The following is a 15810-nucleotide window of genomic DNA, read 5'->3' as shown; positions in this document are numbered from 1 at the left end:
AATTATTCAAACATTGATTTAGTATTATCTTAGAACAAATAGTAAAGATGAATTTTGGAACGGTGTTGAGCAGAATGTCTTTAACCATTAGGTTCTCAGCCCACTCGATTGGATACTGGAAACGAGGTGGGCCAAGTGGATCAGGTGTGTCAGGGAGAATTTGGATAAGGGTTATCTTTGTATCATAAAGTTTACATTAATAATGAAGAAGAGCCAGAAATCATTGTAATACTGAACTTCTAATTTGGAAGAATTCTAATTATAATTATAATTGCTAAGGGACGAGAGGATAAAATGGAACCAGAAATGGACAGAGGAAAAATTGAAAAAGAAAGTGGAAGATCTTTAAGGAAGAGACAATTCAAGTACAAAATAGTCACATTTCAACAAATGCAGCATGAAAAGTAAACATTAACAAAGCTCCATGGATGATGAGGGAGGTAGGGCCTCTGATTAAACAAAAAGGGAGTGTTTTGTGTGAATTTTTCGATTGAAAACTAGGTCAGTGTGTTAAGTTGAATAGGAAAAGAAGACTGGCAGAGAGAGTATGAAAACAAAATGACAGTCATCCTAAGAGAAAACTCAGAAATCTTCCGTCAGTATGTATGTTGCACGGGGACAGTAAGAGATGATGTGGGACATGATAGTGACAAAGAGTATGCTTTGAATTACAGAGGAAGGAGAGTACAGTTAATTATTGAGGTGCATTAGTGTTTTAACAAGGAGGATCAATCTAATAAGGTATGTTAGAAGTAGACATAATAAATAATATGAAATTGAAAGTGTGGAAGTTCTGGAAAGGTTAGTAATGTTTTGGATGGATAAGTCATCTGTTCCACATGGATTAACTCCAGATTGTTCAAGTAATTGGGGTTGGAGGTAGTAAGGGCTTTCCTTCATTTTTCAAGCTTCTATTGATATGGGGAAGGTGCCAGAGGAATGGAGTGTGGCACATGTGACAGCATTCAAGAAAGAAAACAAGGTCAGCCTTAGTTAGTACAAGACAATTTAGTCTAACATCAATGTTAGGTAAGGTTTTTGAATCCTAAATCAGGGAAAGAAGTTAAGAAGTCCTTTGAGAGATTTAAGTTAATTTGAAAGGTCAGCATACATTTGTAAAAGGCAGCTTGTGCTTGATTAATTTCATGTTTTGGTGAAACAATTTAGATGGTTGAAGAAGGAAATATGGATGTTACTTCAATGAACTTTAAAGAAATAGTTGTCAAGGTTCCACACAAAAGACTGGTTAACAAGGTGAAGTCTTATGAAATGGGAGAATAGTAGAAGTATGCAATTGTAAAATGAAAGAAAAAGCATCATAGCAGAAAGCACCAAGTCAGGCTAGATGGTTATTTTTCAGACTGGAGGACTATAGGCAATGGGTATTCCCCAAAGTTCATCACTCGGATCACTGCGTTTATTGTTACATAAAAATAACTTGTGTCTTGGTGTAGGGAGTGGAATTTCATAATTTGCCAATGAATACAAACTGTGGAGAGTGGAAAACCATGTGGAACATTATGAATTGTCCACAATAGGACACAGATAGGCGAGTAGAATTAGCATCGATCTTTGAAGGCAGATGGATGTATTGCAAAAGAGGTTAACAAAATGTGTGGGATCCTGACATTCATAAATAGAAGCATTGAGTTCAAGATACTGTCTTATGAGTTTTAATGAAAAGCTTGTGAGCGACTGAAGACTTTATAACGGAAAAGTGATGCTTGAGATAAGCAAGTAACTGATGATGGAATCAGGTGAAGAATACTTCAGACGTCTGACTCAAGCATCTTTTGTAATCAAGTTCAGATCAGTGGAACCTGATACAAACCACCAATTTCCCCAGAGAGGCTGCGGGCAACTGCAAAAGTAATAAACAGCTGGTGCCACTTGTTTGCCACTCTGGTCCAATTCTGGTCCAATTACCTATGAGGACAAAAGCAGGAAAGTTATGCTGAAACTTTGGAAAGCTATGGTTAGGACATATTGAGGGTACAATATCTAGTTCTAATCACGGCCCTTCAGCAAAACTGTGAAGGTCCTCACAAGGATGCAGAGAGATTTACCAAAATGCTGTCAGGGGTGTGGGGGTTTCAGACATAATGTTGTTGCAAAAGCTAGGATTGTTCTTCTTGTGCCAAAGGAGAATGAGGGGAGATTTTGCACAGAAATTAAGATCCTGACAGATTTGGATAAGGTAGACACGGTAAAACTCTTCCCATCAACTGCATGAAGGACTAGCAACATAGATTTAAGCTAGTTTGTGATAGAGAAGAAATAGCAGGGAGAATATTTTCTTTACAGTGAGCAGTAATGAAATGGACCTTGTTGTCTACAAGAATAGTGGATGCCAAAACAATGTATATTTTCAAAGAAAATTGGATAGAGATTTGAAGAAATAAACTTACAAGAGATTGATCAGGTGAGTGGGACTGACCAGATTGTTTTGTTGCAGGTGGACGGTGGGGTGAGTGGGGATGGAGAAGGGTTGTAGAGTTGTTGGCATAGAATTAATGCAGCAAATGGTCTCCTTATGTGCCAGAAATGATTTCATGACAATGGAGTTTGGAGACAGCTATTAACTTTTAAAGTCTTGTCTGGACAATACATTCCTCCCACTGTCAGCAACACATTGCAGGACTTCCTCTGAACTGAAATATGTGCTAGTTTGCAGCAGCTTGCACTAGCACAATTTGGTTGACCCTGGGATGGAGAGACAAAGAAGCCATATCCTTCACTTGCACAAAGATACTGTAGGCTGCTCACAGCCCACAATTGCAGTCCTTGAATATCTGTTCTTCCCTCGTGTGAATTTTTTTTAATTGTAAGATTTACCAGATTGTCACTATTGATGTGGTAAATGGCAAAACTGCAAGCTGACCACAAGGGCATGCTAACTTCTGAGGCATGACATGTGCTGCCAGCTGTCCTCAATTATTACAATGAGGCCTGAGACTCTAAAGACCTTGCTTGAAAATGAGCCATAACAAATTTGTAGTCCCTTGTTCCCCTTGCCATTATACTACATTTAGCCACATTAAAATTCAGCTGTTGTTTTTTTTAGACAAATCCCATATTGATGTTGCTGCTCTATTACAAAACAAATTTAAGAGTCCTGAGTAAAGAAAATAACACAGGAGTAATGCAATTAGCATGCGGAATGTTGCAAATAAAACCTACATAACAAATTGTTAGCTGAATAATGTAGACCTGTTTATTGGTAATGTTATAAAAACAAAATAGAATTTTATTGATTTGAAAAATACTACATACAAGTATGAAAGTAATAGATTTTTGATTGATTTTGTCAACTTGAGTTGAAATTTGAACAACAAAATGTGAATTAATCAGCTAGTACTGATTAAAGAACATTTCACACTGTGTGAGGCCATTTTGAAGCGTTTTTCAACTATTGGGATGTGATTGACTATTTGGGAGGTTATGAATGATGGCAAAGGCATTGTACATTAATCTTCAAGATTACAACAAATACTTTACTTTCAGTCTATCTAAATTATGATGGCTTAGATTTTGCACATCATAGAGGGTTAGGGTTTTTGAGTCACCTTACAAAGGCATTGAGTCCGTCTCACTTAAGACAATGCAGGAAAATTTTATAAGGATGCAAATATAAGAAAGGCATTGTGACATATAATTAACCTATGGCCAGTTGGTTGCTACTAGCAGTACACAAACTTTGTACTACCTGCTCAACAATTTGATTCTATATACACAACAAAGATAAATACACTGATGACTGGTTGCATGCTCAGCATGGTGTGCAGGTACATGTGCAGCTAGCATGACCTGCAACGTGCAGACTCATTTTATATGCAATATCTTCCATTTAAAGGCTGCTTTAAAGACTAGAGCAGTTGTGGGAATAGTCACAGAAGGTCTAGCTTTGGAGCAACAAACTCGTTAGAAAGCTCTCGGTTTCTCTGGTGCACTGCTGGAGGCGTAGGCCAGGAGGGAGAATGAAGGGAAAGCATGTTTCTAAAGTGAGCTGGGATGCCTTTAAGGTTAGCCCTCTGAAGGGAATGGGAACATGTGGCTAGGAAGGTCAATTCCCTTTAGGTCAGGCTGCAGTGCTGAGAAAAGCTTAATATTCATATAATTACACAAAGTCAGTGAATACATCTGTAAATAATATTTCATTTCCAGCACAGCACCCACTTCTCATGCTGCATAGCACATCCACCACTCCCTCAAGCAGGACTCATTCATTGCAGTCAGAGGCTCCATTTTAAACTCTCAAACTTATCAAATTTGCCAGTCTTGTATCCATCTCTCACAACTTGCATATATTTTCAGCAAAATGACGAAAATACATTGTAACACACTCATCTATGTCTTCTCCATTTCTTGTAGGGTAATGTCATGCATTATCACTTCGAGCAGCAAAGTGATGCAGGATGGTAGTACTACATCTAGTAAGCGTTTTCAGTGTGCACTTCTCAGCATTATACAATGCCTGAGTCAATTCTATTGACAGTGGTAGAAATATTCATGATGGTGTTAAGTTCCTGATTTATGTGTCTTCTCACTTTTTCACCATTTCATTCCTACTAGTAGGATTTTTTTAAAAAAATCAGTCACAGGATGCGGGCATCGCTGACTGGCTAGCATTCATTGCTTGTCCTTGGTTGTCCTTGAAGGTGCCCTTGTTGAACTACTGCAGTCCATGTGCTGCAATTGCGAATTCAGGAGAGATGAAGTACCTGTTGCCCAATGTCTAAATTCCCACTGCTGCACATGCAGAAGCTAGCCAAAGTCTGTGTGCAGCAGAAATTCAGACCATGATCACAGGACTGATGCTTGGTCCCATACAGGCTCAGACTACAGTCATCAATGGCTCTATGGTTCACTCTCCTGTCTTACCCTTGTGCTCTCACCACTGCTATTCCATCAGTGCCCATATTGTTGTATTTCAGCCATGCTGCCCATGCCTAGAAGATACAATATTAAAGCTAGCATGGCTATCCTCAAGCTAAATGCAACTGTCAACTATCTTCAACTAGCCATTTTGCAACCACTGGGGTAGGGCTGTGTAGCAGCACTAGACAACAGCCACAAGACAGGTACTAAGAGATTACTTTATTTATTGTTTTCAAGGAATTTTTGTGTCACTGGCAAGGCCAGCATTTTTTGCACACCCTTTCTTGTCTTTGATTTGCTGCAGTCCATGCAGCATAAGAGAGAGGGAGCCTAGCACCTAAAGAAGCAAGAGAACCTGGAAACAATCATCAGCCCTTGAAAACATTAGAGAGAGCGCAAACACCAGACCAAATGGTGTGAAGAAAGGAGAGGAAAGCCTAAAGTGGGCAATACAGGAAGGTGAATTGATTGGTGTTTGAACAGTTTCAGTTAGGGACTGTGTTTCAAGCCTTATAATTTTGAAAAATATAAATTTCTAAACTGACACATGGAAAATAAATATTTACAGTCATGGGAATGAAAGTGATTTGTGAGTAAAGGTGAAGAATCTCTACTTTCTACATAGCCCCAGGTATTAGTTAACAGTCTGAGAGTAGGGTAAAAGTAAGTTAAAGAGACTGACATTACGGTAAGTAAAGTAACTTTAATGTATGGTAGAGCAGTATGGCCAGTAACATTCTTAAGTTGTGGCATATGTGGAGTTTGGGACACTTATGACCTGGATGACCTCATGTGTAGAAACTGTCATTAGCTGCATGAGCCTAAGTTGTGGACTTCAGAACTCAAACAGCAACATAGGATCACTGAAGAGCATCTGTTAGGCAGAAACCTATGAGGATAGTAGATTCATTGAGGTGGGCACAGTACAAGTTAATGGCAAGCATTCCAGGATTTTGACCCAGCGACGCTGAAGAAATCCAGGTCAGGATGATGACTGGCTTGGAGGGGGAACTTGCAAGTGGTGGTGTATCCATGCATCTGCTGCTCTTTTCCTTCTAGGTGGAAGTGATCACAGATTTGGAAGGTGCTAGCTGAGGAGCCTTGGTGAATTTCTATGAGACATCTTGTAGATAATACACACTGCTGCTACAAGTATTGGTGATGAAGGGAGTGAATGTTTATGGATGTGGTGGCATCAAACAGGCCACTTTGCCCTGGATGGTGCAAAGCTTCGTGAGTGTTGCTGGAGCTGCACTCTTTCAGGCAAATGGGGAGTATTTCATCACAGTCCTGGCTTGTGCCTTGTAAATAGTAGACAGGTTTTGTTTCTCTAGATAAAAACAATGACTGCAGATGCTGGAAACCAGATTCTGGATTAGTGGTGCTGGAAGAGCACAGCAGTTCAGGCAGCATCCGAGGAGCCGTAAAACCAACGTTTCGGGCTAAAGCCCTTCATCAGGAATAAAGTTTTGTTTCTTTGCTCATTGGTAGCTTAATACCATTGAATGCCAATAGTTCTCTCTTTTTGGAGATGGTTCTTGCCTGGCACTTGTGTCATGCAAATGTTACTTGCCACTTTTCAGCCGAAGCCTGGACATGCTACATTTGAACATGGACTGTTTCAACGTTTGAGGAGTTATGAATAACACTGATCATTGTGCAATCTTCAGCAAAGACTCTCACTTTTGATCTTGCACCACTCTTTGCTAATGCTGTTGAGGAGGCTTTAAATGAGCAGAATTATGGAAATCAGGAGAGAATATTAATAAAGTAATATCAGGTACACAGAGCCCTGGTAGAGACGAAATGCACTAGAGTAGAGAACAGTAAGTTAATAAGTAAATTTTGTGTGGGAATGATAAGAAAGCTTGCAGGTGACACAAAGATTGGCTGGGTAGTTGATAATGAAGAAGAAGGTCTTCGATCACAGGGGGATATAAATGGATTGGTCATTTGGGCAGATCACTGGCAGACGAAATATAGCCCTGATTAGCATGAGGTGATACAGATTGGAAGGAGTAACAAGACAAGTAAATATCCAAACGTGAGGAAGTTCAGATGACAGAGGGATTTAAGGGTGCTTGTCCACAGATCTAGTGGCAAGGATACAGAATACCTTTGTCCTTATCATTTCAGACTTTGATTATAAGAACAGGCAAGTGATTGTGCAGTTGTACAGGACCGCTTGGAGTACTGTGTACAGTTCTGCTCTCGCCGTGAAAGGAAGGGTGTGACTGGACTGGAGAGGTGCAAAGGAGATTCACCAGGATGTTTTCTGGGATAGAGCACTTTAGCTATGAAGAAAGTCTGTTCAGATCATTTTAGTTAGAACAGAGAAGGCTGAGAGGGGATCTGACTGAAGAGTATAAGGTTATGAGGATGATCAACAGTTTGGATAGAAGGCAGATTTTCCTCTAAGTTGCAGGGTTAATAACAAGGAAGCATAATTTTAAGGTGAAAGGCAGGATGTTTAGAGGGGATTTGAGGAAAAAACATTTTCACCCAAAGGTTAGTGGGGGTCAGGAATGCACTGTCTGGGAGGGTATTTGAGGCTGGTAACCTCACAACTTTAACAAAAGTACTTGGATGCGCATTTGAAATGTCATAATATTTGAGGTTAAGGGCCTTAAACTGGACGGTAGGATGAGCATAGATTTAGTGGAGTGGGGGCAGCACATGCAGTATAAAACAGTTCAGCTTGTTGATCCTTCTTTATGGTTGTGATCATAATTGATTTTTTTTATTTTTCTAATTTTTAGTTTGGAACTGTGAACAGACATTGAGAATTGAACTTTCGATTTTGTACAGCAGCTTGTTTTAATAAATAAATGATAAATAATAAATAAATAAATGAAAGAACAAACAAACATATATTCATTTATGGGAACTGATCTGGAAAATTAATTGTAGGTTGATTATTGTTCTAAGAATGCCACAGATATTTCAGCACCTCAGATGCCTTATGCTCAGATGTTAAATGTGTTAATCAAAGGAAGGCTGGTGATATTGAAAAGAAATGAAAAAGAAACAAAAGACTGAACTGATTTTGATTTTTTTTAAGCAGAAACAGTTTGTCTGTAAATGCTACTGGACAGAGTTTTGGTTGCTCTCTCCTTTATATTCAGTTGTCGAATTATTGGAAGGTTTGAGGAAAGAACCTCCATTTGTAAGACAGACAAAAAAAACATCCAGCAGTCTGTGGAAGCTGTTTGCATTGACTGGTGGCTAGTTCCAAGTGCCTGTGAACAACATATTGTCCAAGGTTTGCATGAAGGTTTGGCAACCATCATTTGAAATTACTGATGTTAACTGGCCAGTTAAAACTCTTATTCTTCTTTTACTACATCCCTTAAGTGTGTATGTCTGTGACAATGGGGACTATGAGCAAAAAAGATTGGGTTTAAATCACAGACATTAATTAGATATTTTGTTTAAAAATACATTATTAATTTCTGTTTTATAAACTTGGAGTCTGATATCTGTCATTCATTAAGTCTGATTAGAACCATTTGGTCTATTCTAAAGGTCGTTGAATATTTGAATTTCACTGTGTTGCGATACCCAGTGTTAACAAATCTGATTTGATCTGACTTGATCTTCTTGTGTTGTAAGACCACACTCTCTATGTAATTCTTTTCACAATTGCTAATCAAAGTTTTATCAACCTCTGCTTTAAACATACACAAAGGCTAAGTTTCTATTGCCTTCTTGGGTCAAGAATTCCAAAGATTCACCACACTCTGAGTAAAAGAAATTCTCCCCACCTTAATTCTAAATTGCATTTGTCTTGTTTTTAAAACATGTCCACAACAAGGAGAAACATCTTAACTGTCTCTACCATATTTATCCTTTTTTCAGTATTTTGCCAGTTTCAATAATTACGACATTATGATAATAATGGAGACCTGGCTTATGGAAGGGTAGATCTGAGTGTTAATACCTGGTTTCAAGATGTTCGGAAGGGATAGGAAAGGGAAAATTGGAGAAGGGGTTGCATTTATGATTGAGGCGTGCATTATAGTAGTGGTGAAGGAGATTATTTCAGAGAATTCAAGGACAGACTTGATTAAGATATATAAGAAAAATGCAATAACATTGCTCAATGTATTCTTCATAAGCTTCAATAGGGTAAGAACAGAACTGAGCTGGTCAGACTGTGGTTGATGTGGTACCAAACAAATGGATTGCTTTGATCTGAAGGATAATGAGCTTCTTGAGTCATCCAGGCAAGTGGTCAGTACCCCGTCAAACTCCTGACTTGTGCCTTGTAGTGCTACCGATTCAGTTACTAGTCAGTGGAAACCAAAGTGTATTGATGGTGGCAGATTCAGGGTTGCTAATGTCTTTGAATGTCAAGCAGTGATGGTTAGACTAACTCTCATTGTGGGGTGATTGTTAGCTGGCACTTGGTTGGTACAAATGTTATTTGTCACTAATTATTGCAAAGCGAAGATGTTAATCAGGTCTTTCTACAGTTGAAAATCAAATGACACCAGGTTATAGTCCAACAGGTTTATTTGAAATTGCAAGCATTCAGAGCTCTTCTCCTTCCTCAGGCGTGATATTATAGAACATAGAACATTACAGCACAGTTTAGGTCTTATGGCCCACGATGTTGCATTGACCTGTGAAACCAATCTGAAGCCCATCTAACCTACACAATTCCATTTATCATCCATATGTTTATCTAATGAGCATTTAAATGCCCCTGAAATTGGTGAGAGGTAGGGAGGTATAAGACACAACATTTATGAGCAAAAGGTTAACAATTTTACAACTAGTTGCCCTTGTTGAATCCTATAATCAGTTAGGAGGTGGACTGCTAATTTAAAATGCAAAATCCAGATTCTGTTCAGGCATTTGTCCCTAGATAATTAAAAATTTTATCAACATACAAGAGGTGATTTCTCAGGTTGGACAGTGCATTTTAGGTGTGAGGTCCTGCTTCAAATCTATGTTGTAAGCTGAGGTTTGGTTTCACTCTTTTGACAGGAAATGATCTTGAATGAAAGAATTTCTCTCCGCATGTGTGTCTGTGAGTGTCTGTCTGCTTTTTTTGACATAACTTCCTCCAGCGTGTGTGTGTGTGTGTCTGTGTGTGTGTTTGTATGAGAGACAGAGTGTGTGTATGCATGTGTGTACATGTATGTGCTGTGTGTGAGAGCGTGTGTGAGTGTCTGTGCATGAGAGAGAGAGAGTGTGTGTGTATCAATGCATAGTAAAAAGTGAGGTCTGCAGATGCTGGAGATCAGAGCTGAAAATGTGTTGCTGGTTAAAGCGCAGCAGGTCAGGCAGCATCCAAGGAACAGAAAATTTGATGTTTCGGGCAAAAGCCCTTCATCAGGAGGGCTTTTGCCCGAAACGTCGAATTTCCTGTTCCTTGGATGCTGCCTGACCTGCTGCGCTTTAACCAGCAACACATTTTCAGCTGTGTATCTATGCACGTATGTATATGTGAGTGTGCATGAATGAGCGTTTGTGTGTGGGAGAAGGTCTGTGTAAGTGTGCGAGTGTTGTGTGTGTGTGAGTCAGTGTACGGGAGTATATAGTGTGGTGGGTTTACCTGCCGTGTGACATGAACCCATTAGGATGGAACCTAGCTATCAGCCTCTGCTCAACGATTCTGTATTGTTGAATTTCCCAAAGTCCATCTTGGGAGACAATCAATCGAAGGCATTGTCTAACCTGAGAAATTATTTTTTGTACATTGATGAAACCTTTAATTATCTAAGGACAAAGACGTGAAAGGAATCTGAACTTTGCGTTTTAATCAGCAATCTACCTCCTAATTGATTGAAGGATTCAACAAGGGCAGCTAGTTTTAAAGTTATTAACTTGTTGCTTATAAATACCATGTCTTATATCTCCTTATCATACCATGCCTGAAGAACGAACAGAGCTTCAAAAAATTGCAATTTCAAATACCTGTTGGACTATAACTTGGTGTTGTTTGCTCTTTGACGTTGTCCACCCCAATCCAACTCCGGCATTTTCCCACAATTTCGAAAGTTGGACACAGACTACTTTAGTTTCTGAGAAATTGCAAATGATGCTGAACATTTGGTAATTATCAGTGAACATTACCACTTCTGATATTATGATGGAGTGAAGTTCACTGATGAATCAAATGAAAATGTGGAGTCGGGATACTACTCTCAGGAATTCCTAGAGATATGTCAGACACCATCCACAGAGACAGAGCAAACTAACATTTTAAGTCTAGGTGACTTTTCATCAGAGCTCTGATAAAGACTTTTCTAGACTCAAAACATTAGCTTGCTTTCTATGATGCTGTCTGTCCTGCTGCAATCTCCAGCATTTGTTGTTTTCAGTACAGATTCCAGCATCAGCAGTAATTTGTTCCTACAGATATGTCCTTGGACTGAGATAACAGAACTCCAAACACCATGACCGTCTTCCTTTTATAATCCCAATCAGCAGGAGAATTTTCTCTCGATCCCCATTGACTCAAATTTTTGCCAGGGCTCCTTGAAGTCTTCTCTGATCAAATACTTCCTTGATACCAAGGGCAATAATCTTTTTGAATGGGCATGTTAGTTTCAGTTCTTTTATATGTAAATCGCAAAAGTTTCTGAAAGTTACATTCTTAAGTTAACTTTAACAATAGGTGCCATGTTGGCCCAGATAATGCATTGAAAGTGTGAGGTGCCCTGTGTGAGGGTGTCTGTGCCCCAATGTTCAGATTGATTCCAATCTAAAGAAGGGTTTTACAGAATCGTCCATGGATTCATGCAGTTTTTCAGCAAAATAAAATGTAATTCTGCATGGTAGGAGGTGTCCCCACGTATAATGGTGGTATCTATGTCGACACACTGACATGTCTTGCAGCATCTACCGTGACAAAGTTGTAAGACGTTGCCCTGAAAGCCAGGCAGTTTGCTGAGAACAATGATCTATTTAAGGTTTGGTAGTTGTTTAAAGGTGAGAAGTGGAGGTGTGGGGAAGGTGAGGTGCTCATCCTCATTGATAATGGATTGCAGGCTGCGAAGAACATGGCGTAGCATTTCGGCTCCTGGGAAGTACTGGACAACGAAGGGTACCCTGTCAGTTGCAGCACGTGTCTGTCTCCTGAGGACGTCATTATGGTTTCTCACTGTGACACATTGGAACCAGCAGTAGATGAGTTGAGCATCATACCCTGTTCTTATGAGGGCATCCTTGAGTACTTTCAATTGCCCGTCATGTTCCTCCTCATCTGAACAGATCCTGTGCATGTGTAGGGCTTGTCCATAGGAAATGGCTGTTTTAATATGTTTCGGGTGGAAGCTGGAGAAGTGTAGCATCATGAGGTTATCCGTGGGTTTGCGATAGCGTGAGGTGCTGATGGAGATGCATGTGTCCAAGAATGAGACAGATACGAGAGAGTAGTCCATGGTGAGTTTGATGGTGGGTTGAAACTCATTATATCACTGTGTAGTTATTTCAGTGACTCCTCGCCATGGATCCAGAGGAAAAAAAAAGTTGTCAATATACCTTGTGTATAGTGTTGGTTGGAGGTCCTGCATAGGGAAGAAGTCTTGTTTGAACCTGTGCATGAAAATGTTGGCATATTGGGGTGCAAATTTGGGCCCCACAGCTATTCTGTGTGTCTGGATGTAGGACTGGTTGTAGAAAATGTTGTGGTTGAAGATAAAGTGGATGAGTTGTAGGATGGTGCTTGGAGATTGGCAGTTGTTGGTGTTGCGTACTGAGGCTATTGCCGCCATGCCACCATTGTGGACGATACTGGTGTAGAGTGCTGAAATGTCCATTGTGACGAGAAATGTTCCCGGTTCAACTGGTCTGTGGGGCTGAGTTTCTGTAAGAAATCTGTAGTGCTGTGACAGAAGTTGGGGGTCCCCTGTACAATGGGTTTCAAGATGCCTTTGACATTGCCAGAGAGGTTCTCATGCGGGGTCCCATTTCCTGATATGATGGGACATCCTGGTGCGTTGGCTTTGTATGTCTTTGGAAGGCAATAGAAGTCGCTTACGCGAGAAATATGTGGGATGAGGGTACGTAGGGATTTCTGAAGGGTTGGATCCAAAGTCCTGATCAATGTGTTTAGTTTAGTACTCTTTGGTCGGATCAGCCCATAGTTGCCTGTAGTGTTCCTGGTTGTTCAGTTGTCGGTACATTTCCTTGTAGCAATCTGTTCTATTCTAAATAATGCTGGCTTCTCCTTTATCTGCTGGTTTGATGACAATGTTGTCTCATATACACAAGCTCTCTCTCTTGCATGGTGTTTGGTTCTGTCCTTCTCTACCATGATCTCCAACTAACTATGACCAAGAAGTTGGTTTGAAAGACTTATTGAAAAGCTTGCAATCAGCCCAGTTGTTGTTATTAAAAGGTATAATGAATATTTTGAAACAGTCAAATGTAGCAATCAACCACTCAAGCATAAATATCACTTTGAACAGTCTGTCCTCTGAATAGTCAGAGCTCCAACAACAAAAACAAATAAGCAAATTAATCACATTTATTTCTTTGACTGTGTTGGGCATGCTCTGTCATTCAGGATGGGGATTTTTGTAGAACCCTCCTCCTCCTGCTTATTGTCAAATTGCTTGCCACCATTCAAAACTGCATGTGGAAGGATTGCAGAGTTTAAATCTGATCCACTTGTTGTGAGATCATTTAATTGAATCAATTACATGCTACATCTGTTATATGACATATAAATTATCCTGTGTGTAGCTTCATCACATTAGGACTTTTTTTTGGTATGTCTGGCACTGATCCTGGCATGTACTCCTGCACTCCTTAATGAACCAGAATCTGATGGCAAATATAAAGTGAGGAGATGCCAGGCCTCAAGCTTAAAGATTGTGGTTGAATAAAATATTTCTAATGGCTTACAGCACCACATAGTTAGTAAAAAGGGGATGGATACCTCTCCAGTGTCAATTCACCCTAAAATTTGCCTTTCCCTTCTCATCTAAGGAGGGAAAATTTACACCCAAATATATAAAACATATGGATAGTTCACATTTTGAAATCTTCATTTATTTGCATCTGCATAGAGGTATTTTTCATGTGGAAGACCTTTCATCAAAACTGATGAATGTGTGTGATGTAGTAGGTTTTAGGAAGTATAAAGGAAAGAGCAAAATGAAGAAATAACCAAAGGGTATCTGGTTATTGTGGGAGAGCAGAGTTTAAAACTACAAAGACATGATGACAGAGGGTAAAAGGTGGCTGTGGTTAGACAAGTTAAAAAAAAGGAATGTTCAGATGTGTTGTGAAAACAGCAGAATCTAAGTGAAAGGATGTCATGATCAAAGTGTTCAGCAGCATTGCCAGAGGGCACCTTGAATGCTGCAACCACTTTGTTTGCCAAGAAACAAGAGAGAAATTCGAAACTGCTGGGAAATGCAGAGAAGGGTTCAGGTTTAAATACTTAATATCAGGGCAATTAGGAAAGGTTGGGGAATGGGCTTTTCAATTTGTAAAGAAGGCAACCGAGAGGTGATCTCACAAAACAAGCATAATAGTATGGCATTAACAGAAATGTTAATTCTTATAAAAACAATCATTGTGTGCCAAGGATTCTGAAATAGACCAATAGTTACAAACACAACTTATTGATCATTAGAGGTTATAATTGGCAAATTTTAGGTATCCTCTGGATAAGAACACAGAATATAGGAGCAGAAATAGACCATGCAGCCCCTTATATCTGGTCCACAGTTGAATACAATCACCTCTGATCTGATTGCTGTATCATCTCCACATTGCTGCCAAACCCTGCTAACTATTGCCCCCCTTGTTAGTCACATGTGAATAAAAATGGGTCATTTAATGGAAAGCAAGAACAAAGAAAAGGGAACTAAAAACATCAGTGATACTATGAGAAAAGCAGAAGCAGAGTTTATTGATGGCCTATGTGTGAAGGAATTAACTTATTTTTAAGATTCATCCTTCTAGCTCTCCCAAACTTAGTGAACAGTATAAGGTATCAGTTTAATGGAGGAACATTTGGATCCATACTTTTAAGGATGCTTTACCATCCTCAGGTTTTGCATTCATGTATTTCCTTTGGCCGCAAACAAAAAGGCAACTAAGTTATGTTTATAAGCAAATTTTTTATATTCTAGAGTTTAAAGTGACTCTTTTCCATTAACAGCATTTGTAGTTGTATGAGTTTGGAATAATTTTAGTGCATTGTCTTGTCATTTTATGATAGGTCGGCTTACCTGATTGATGTGCTTCAGTTTATCGACAATCTGATTTATGACAGGGTTAGTTCCTTTCACTTTCACCTCTGGGTTGCTTGACTGAGCTTTGATGCCATTGCCAACAACTTGGTGTGTATAGCTGAAATCAATAAAAATACTTTTTTCAGTTTAAGTGCAATAGTTAGATAATTAAATTATTTTTCCCAGTTGTAGAATTGGAGTCATAGCAACACAGTCATTTCTATATTTCCATAAATCAAATTTTAATAATGTTTTTCTTGAACTCTTGAGTTAACAACTACTTTGAGCATGACATTGGGCATACAATTCAATTACTTTGAGCTATAAGAGAATAAGCAAAGGACTATACAATGTATCATAAAATGGTCACAGTACCGAAGGCAGCCATTTGGTTCCTCATATTTGTGCTGGCTCTCTGAAGGAGCAATGTACCTCAGGCTACTCCCTCTAGCTTCTCCCTGTGGCCCTGTTCATTCCTCCTTTTCAGTGATAATCCAATTCCCTTTTGAATGAGCCTGCCTTCTCCATACTCTCAGGAACTGCGCTCTATCCCTAACACTCACTGTGTAATCAGATTTTCCTTGTGCTATCATTGCTTCTTTTACCATCTTTTGTCAATTACCTTCAATCTGCACCCTCTGGTTATTCATCTCGAGATCTCTATTTGACTAGCAGCAGAAGCAGAGTGGACAGAAAAAGCAATAGAACATTCAATCAAAGCCTGCGGGGT

General features: G+C 39.4%; 1 protein-coding gene across 1 annotated transcript in view; it reads right to left on the bottom strand.

Annotated features, from left to right (window-relative positions):
• The window catches only part of gpc5a (glypican 5a), a 1004507-nt gene that overhangs the window by 462499 nt on the left and 526198 nt on the right, over window positions 1–15810 (bottom strand). Inside the window, exon 6 of the mRNA XM_060825935.1 lies at window positions 15078–15198. Coding sequence (XP_060681918.1) covers window positions 15078–15198 — 121 coding nt within the window. The remainder of the gene's footprint in view (window positions 1–15077; window positions 15199–15810) is intronic.

Source organism: Hemiscyllium ocellatum, chromosome 6 (assembly GCF_020745735.1).
Source record: "Hemiscyllium ocellatum isolate sHemOce1 chromosome 6, sHemOce1.pat.X.cur, whole genome shotgun sequence".
In the NCBI taxonomy this organism is placed as follows: Eukaryota; Metazoa; Chordata; class Chondrichthyes; order Orectolobiformes; family Hemiscylliidae; genus Hemiscyllium; species Hemiscyllium ocellatum.
This window is presented reverse-complemented; position numbering and strand designations above follow the sequence as displayed.